At 40.6% G+C, this 7,379-nt stretch overlaps 1 protein-coding gene across 2 annotated transcripts in view; it reads right to left on the minus strand.

Annotated features, from left to right (window-relative positions):
- adpgk (ADP-dependent glucokinase) overlaps positions 1-7,379 on the minus strand; it is a gene marked incomplete in the record, with an annotated part of 39,748 nt that overhangs the window by 12,011 nt on the left and 20,358 nt on the right. For both annotated transcript variants that reach the window (XM_014026987.1, XM_014026984.1), the window contains 1 exon segment: positions 3,166-3,264. In XM_014026987.1, coding sequence (XP_013882441.1) covers positions 3,166-3,264 — 99 coding nt within the window.

Below are 7,379 nucleotides of genomic sequence, written 5' to 3' on the forward strand. Positions count from 1 at the left end.
GAGACGCCGGATGGTGGACCAGAATCACCTTGAAGCTGAACAAAGTCTTTTTCCATGGCCTCTCCGAACTACTCCCACGCCTGAGTTTTTGCCTCAATGACCACCCAAGCCACAATCCGCTTGGACTGCTGATACCTATTGGCTGCTTCCAGAGTCCCACAGGCCAAAAAGACCCAATAGGATTCCTTCTTCAGCCTGACAGCATCCCTCACCGCTGATGTACACCAGCGGGTTTGAGGGTTGCCGCCATGACAGGCACCGACAACCTTGCGGCCACAGCTCAGGTAAGCTGCCTTGACAATGGAGGTACGAAACATGGCTCACTCGGACTCAATGTCCCCCACCTCCCCCAGAATGTGTTCAAAGTTCCCCCGGAGGTGTGAGTTGAAGCTCCATCTGATGGAAGACTCTGACAGACATTTCCAGCAGACCCTCCCTATACGTTTGGGTCTGCCAGGTCGGACCAGCATCGTCCCCCACCAACAGAGCCAACTCACCACCAGGTAGTGGTCAACTGACAGTTCCGCCCCTCTCTTCACCTGAGTGTCCAAAACATGCGGCCGCAGATCAGATGAAACGACAAGAAAGTCGATCATCGAACTACGGCCTAGGGTGTCCTGGTGCCAAGAGCACATATGGACACCCTTATGTTTGAACATGGTGTTCGTTATGGACAATCCATGATGAGCACAGAAGTCCAATAACAAAACACCACTCGAGTTCAGATCGGGGGGATTCCTCCCAACCACGCCTCTCCAGGTCTCACTACCATTACACACATGAGTGTTGAAGTCCCCCAGCGGAACGAGGGAGTCCCCATTAGGTGCGCTCTCCAGCACCCCCTCAAAGGACTCCATAAAGGGTGGGTAATCTGAGCTGCTGTTAGGCCCATAGGCAAAAAAACAGTCAGGACCCATCACCCACATCCATAGGTGGAGGGAGGCTACCCTCTCATTCACAGGAGTGAACCCCAACGTACAGGCACCAAGATAGGGGGCAATAAGTATGCCCACTCCAGCTCGACGCCTCTCAGTATGGGCAACTCCAGAATGGAAGGGTGTCCAACCCCTCTGGAGGAGACTGGTTCCAGAGCCAGAGCGGTGTGTCGAGGTGAGTCCAACTATATCTAGTCAGAACCTCTCAACCTCACACACCAGCTCGGGCTCCTTCCCCACCAGAGAGGTGACATTCCATGTCACTAGAGCCAGCTTCTGCAGCCGAGGATCGGATCGCCAAGGTCCCCACCTTCAACCACTGCCCAAAACACAATGCACCTGTCCCCTATGGCCCCTCCCACAGGTGGTGAGCCCATGGGAAGGGGGACCCACTTCTCTTCGGGCTGTGCCCGACCGGGCTCCATGGGCAAAAGCCCGGCCACCAAGCACTCGCCAACGTGCCCCACCTCTAGGCCTGACTCCAGTGGGGCCCTGGTGACCTGCGTCCGGGCGAGGGAACACCCAGTCCATTTATCGTAGTCATCACTAGGGGGTCTTTGGGCTGCACTTTGTCTGCCTCACTCTCCACTTGATAAAAAAATAAAATAAAAAGCCTCAGTGTATATAGAAAACTTAACGCTTGTGGTTGGAGGTATGATGAAATGATGGGGATTTGACACATGTGCAATGATGTGGATTTCATTGCAGTGCATGCATATTGCTTAAGGGTATGCTATTCTGATGGGTATGGTATTCTGTCAGAAATCCGGTCGCAAAGTTTTGGAGACGAGAGGAGAACGGATTTCGGCATTTTGGATTTAGCTAGTACCGGGTTAGTTTTTAGACCATACGTGTGTTAGAGTGTGTGAGTGTGTGTGCAGTGTTTGTAGTAGTGTTGTTATTCTTTGTTAGTCTGTGTGTCAAAATGAGTCATCATTTGACTGTGGAGGAAGCTCTGAGTGCTGAGCTGAGCTGAAGGAAATGAGGAAGAGGAGAAAGACGCGCCAGTGAACTTCAGACTCGGAGGTTAGTTGTTTGTTTGTGTTTGTTTGTTTGGCGTGGAATATGTAAGATTATAAATGGAACAGAGGCAAACTGTACCACATTATATAAGCTGATTTCATCTCCAGGGGAAGACGAAGAGGAAGAGGAGGAGGAGTTGCCCATCTACTCTGTCAGGCCCACAACACAATAAACCACAACAAAGTCGGACCAGGACCAGAACCAGAACCAGATCCCTGCTGGCTACAGCAGCTGAAACAGGTGATGGGCAGTGGAACACCAAGAGAACACAGCCCCTGTTGTAAAGCTGTTTTCAGCCTATAGGAGACCACCAGGAGTGCAGGTAGATCTGCTGTCCCCCAACAGTCCAAAAGACCTATTTTTGTTGTTTTTTTGCTTCTGATAGTCAAAACCATCTGTGATAACACCAACAAACATGCTACAAAAAACAAGCTAGTGAAAAAATAGATATAAATGGGCTCAAATAGACACAGGAGTTATATAAATCTTTGGGTCTCCTGGTCTATACGTCTGTGGTTCAACTACCAATGTTCAGGACTAATGGTTGTAAAAACAAAAACATGAGACATAAGGCTGGAGAGATTTAATGATTGAGTCATTGTCACACATTTTTGAAATGGTTGTAAAATAATAAATAAATAAATAAACACGAGACATTGTAAGGTTGGAGAGGATTTGTGGAGGAGTCATTGTGACACATTTAGTAAATTGTTGTAAAAAACGCCTGGAAATTTGCACACAATTTAATGTAAAAACATAGATTTAATTTTGCTTTTTGCTACATTTGTACACATGTTTATGGTATTTGTACTATAGATTTTCATTATAGGTTAGAAAAATTGTTCGTTAAACATTTTTGTGAATTTTATAATAAAAATAGCAAAACGTTTTCCTACTCAGATTTTGTTTTTGTGTGTTTTTTGGTTCACTGTGATAATGCAGTTTGTCAAAATGAAACAACAATCTAAAATCATAAACCTGATGTGCTGAAAATAATGATACCAAACATGGCAAGGTAAATAGTTTTTAAGGTGGAAACAGAGTTAAATTCAAAGTTAGTCAAAAACGACCATTTAGACCCCAGACCTCAGAGGGTTAAACTAACAGCACACAGACACACACCTGTGTTAAACCAACAGCACACAGACACACACCTGTGTTAAACCCACAGCACACACACAGTGTTCATCCATCTCACCACACATACCTCCTGCAGAATGCTGTTCATGTAGTCTCTGTCCGTCATGCTGGCCAGCTCCAGGTGAACTGGAACGTCTTTAGGAATATCAGCCAGGGCTGCCACAGCCTGGAGACAAAGACTGCTTTACCTCACAGTTCAAGATTCAAGTGTATCAACCTGAGGAAAACCACACTGAAGGCCAATCAGTGCTTCAAATTATTCAGTTTATTTATACAGCTCCAGGTCAGTGACTGAACACAGAAAACTGTATTCAGTCACTTCACCACAGTCTCCACCCTGAGCAGCACATGGTTAACAGGAAGAACCAGAACCAGAAGGAGGCTCAGGACAGGCAGCCATCTGCCTCCGGCTGGGTTTGAGGGACAAGAAAGAGACTCAGGAGGACAAGAATATCAGAACACAGCAGCTCTTCTCTTTACATCCTGGAATTAGGCCGACCAAAGGATGAGTTCTAGATATACATTTATTACTTTGAGTTTCCTTAAAGCTCATCTAACAACATGTGAAACACAACATGTAAAACACCATGTCAAACAACATGTGAAACACAACATGTGAAACACCATGTCAAACAACATGTGAAACACAACATGTGAAATACCATGTCAAACATGTGAAACATAACATGTGAAACAACATGTCAAACAACATGTCAAACACAACATGTGAAACACCATGTCAAACATGTGAAACACAACATGTCAAACAACATGTCAAACATGTCAAACACAACATGTGAAACATGTCAAACAACATGTGAAACACAACATGTGAAACAACATGTCAAACAACATGTGAAACACAACATGTGAAACACCATGTCAAACAACATGTGAAACACAACATGTGAAACACCATGTCAAACAACATGTGAAACACAACATGTCAAACAACATGTCAAACACAACATGTGAAGCATGTCAAACAACATGTGAAACACAACATGTGAAACACCATGTCAAACAACATGTGAAACATGTCAAACAACATGTGAAACATGTCAAACAACATGTCAAACACCACATGTCAAACACAACATGTGAAATACAACACGTGAAACATATCAAACACAACATGTGAAACACCATGTCAAACAACATGTGAAACAACATGTGAAACACCATGTCAAACATGTCTAACACCACATGTCAAACACAACATGTGAAATACAACACGTGAAACATCTCAAACACAACATGTGAAACACCATGTCAAACAACATGTGAAACAACATGTGAAACACCATGTCAAACAACATGTGAAACACAACATGTGAAACACAACATGTGAAACAACATGTCAAACAACATGTGAAATACAACATGTGAAACAACATCTCAAACAACATGTGAAACACCATGTCAAACAACATGTGAAATACAACATGTGAAACAGAACATGTGAAACAACATGTCAAACACATGTGAAACACCATGTCAAACAACATGTGAAATACAACATGTGAAACAGAACATGTGAAACAACATGTCAAACACCACATGTCAAACACCACATGTCAAATACAACATGTGAAATACAACATGTGAAACACCATGTCAAACAAAACATGTCAAACACAACATGTTAAATACATGTCAAACACAACATGTCAAATACATGTCAAACACAACATGTCAAATACAACATGTGAAATAACACCTCAAACACAACATGTGAAACACCATGTCAAACAACATGTCAAATACAACATGTGAAACACCATGTCAAACATGTGAAATACAAGATGTGAAACAACATCTCAAACATCATGTGAAACACCATGTCAAACATGTCAAATACAACATGTCAAACACAACATTTCAAATACAACATGTGAAACAACATGTCAAACACATGTCAAATACAACATGTCAAACACCACATGTGAAATAAAACATGTCAAACACCACATGTGAAACACATCATGTGAAATACAACATGTGAAACAACATGTCAAACAACATGTGAAACATGTCAAACAACATTTCAAATACAACATGTGAAACAACATGTCAAACACAACATGTGAAACACCATGTGAAACAACATGTCAAATACAACATGTCAAATATAACATGTGAAACAACATCTCAAACACAACATGTCAAACACAACATGTCAAACACCATGTCAAACACAACATGTCAAACACCATGTCAAACACATGTCAAATACAACATGTCAAATACAACATGTGAAACAACATGTCAAATACAACATGTGAAACAACATGTCAAATACAACATGTGAAACAACATGTCAAATACAACATGTGAAACAACATGTCAACTACAACATGTGAAACAACATGTGAAACAACATGTCAAACACCAAATGTCAAACACATGTGAAACAACATGTCAAACACAACATGTCAAATACAACATGTGAAACACCATGTCAAACACATGTCAAACACAATATGTCAAATACAACATGTGAAACAACATGTCAAATACAACATGTGAAACAACATGTCAAATACAACATGTGAAACAACATGTAAAACACAACATGTGAAACAACATGTCAAACACAACATGTGAAACAAAATGTCAAACACCACATGTCAAACACAACATGTTAAACACCACATGTGAAACATGTCAAACATGTCAAATACAACATGTAAAACACCATGTGAAACATGTCAAACACAACATGTGAAATACATGTCAAACAACATGTCAAACACAACATGTCAAATACAACACGTGAAACATGTCAAACACAACATGCCAAACACCACATGTCAAATACAACATGTGAAACAACATGTCAAACACAACATGTGAAACACCATGTCAAACACATGTCAAACACATGTCTAACACCACATGTCAAATGTTAAACATGTGAAATACAACATGTCAAACACCATGTGAAACAACATGTCAAACACATGTGAAACATGTCAAACACAACATGTGAAACACATGTGAAACAACACGTGAAACACCATGTCAAACAACATGTCAAACACCACATGTCAAACACCACATGTCAAACACAACAAGTCAAACACAACAAGTCAAACACACCATGTCAAACACAACATGTGAAACAAGTGAAATACAAGATGTGAAATACAATATGTGAAACATAACAAGTGAATCACAACACGTAAAACACAACATGTAAAACACAACACGTCAAACACATCATGTGAAATACAACATGTGAAACACATCAAGTGAATCACAACATGTCAAACACAACATGTCAAACACCACGTAAAGCCCAACATGTCAAACACAACATGTCAAACACAACACGTGAAAGACAACATGTAAAACACCATGTAAACACAACATGTAAAACACAACATGTGAAACACAACACGTGAAACAGAACATGTCAAACACCATGTACAACACATGTCAAACACCACGTAAACACAACATGTCAAACACATGTAAAACACAACATGTAAAACACAACATGTAAAACAAAACATGTAAAACAAAACACGTCAAACACAACACGTGAAAGATAACATGTAAAACACAACACGTGAAAGACAACATGTAAAACACAACACGTGAAAGACAACATGTAAAACACCATGTGAAACACAACATGTGAAACACAACATGTAAAACACAAGTGAAACATGTAAAACACAACACGTACAACGCAACATGTGAAATACAACATGTCAAAAACATGTGTAACAACAAGTGAAATACAAGATGTGAAATACAACAGGTGAAACACAACAAGTGAATCACAACATGTGAAACACAACATGTAAAACACAACATGTAAAACACAACATGTAAAACACAACATGTCAACCACGTAAAACACAACATGCCAAACACATGTAAAGCACAACATGTCAAACACAACATGTCAAACACAACACATGAAAGACAACATGTCAAACACCATGCAAAACACAACATGTGAAACACAACGTAAAACACATGTCAAACACATGTAAAACACAACACGTAAAACAACATGTGAAGCACAAGTTATGGGTTGTTATCGGTTATTGGCCGTTAGAAGGAGAAAGTTATGGGTTGTTATCAGTTATTGGTCGTTAGAAGGAGAAAGTTATGGGTTGTTATCAGTTATTTCTCGTTAGAAGGAGAAATTTATGGGTTGTTATCAGTTATTGGCCGTTAGAAGGAGAAAGTTATGGGTTGTTATCAGTTATTGGTCGTTAGAAGGAGAAAGTTATGGGTTGTTATCAGTTATTGGCCGTTAGAAGG

Source organism: Austrofundulus limnaeus, unplaced genomic scaffold, assembly GCF_001266775.1.
Source record: "Austrofundulus limnaeus strain Quisiro unplaced genomic scaffold, Austrofundulus_limnaeus-1.0 Scaffold606, whole genome shotgun sequence".
Lineage (NCBI taxonomy): Eukaryota > Metazoa > Chordata > Actinopteri > Cyprinodontiformes > Rivulidae > Austrofundulus > Austrofundulus limnaeus.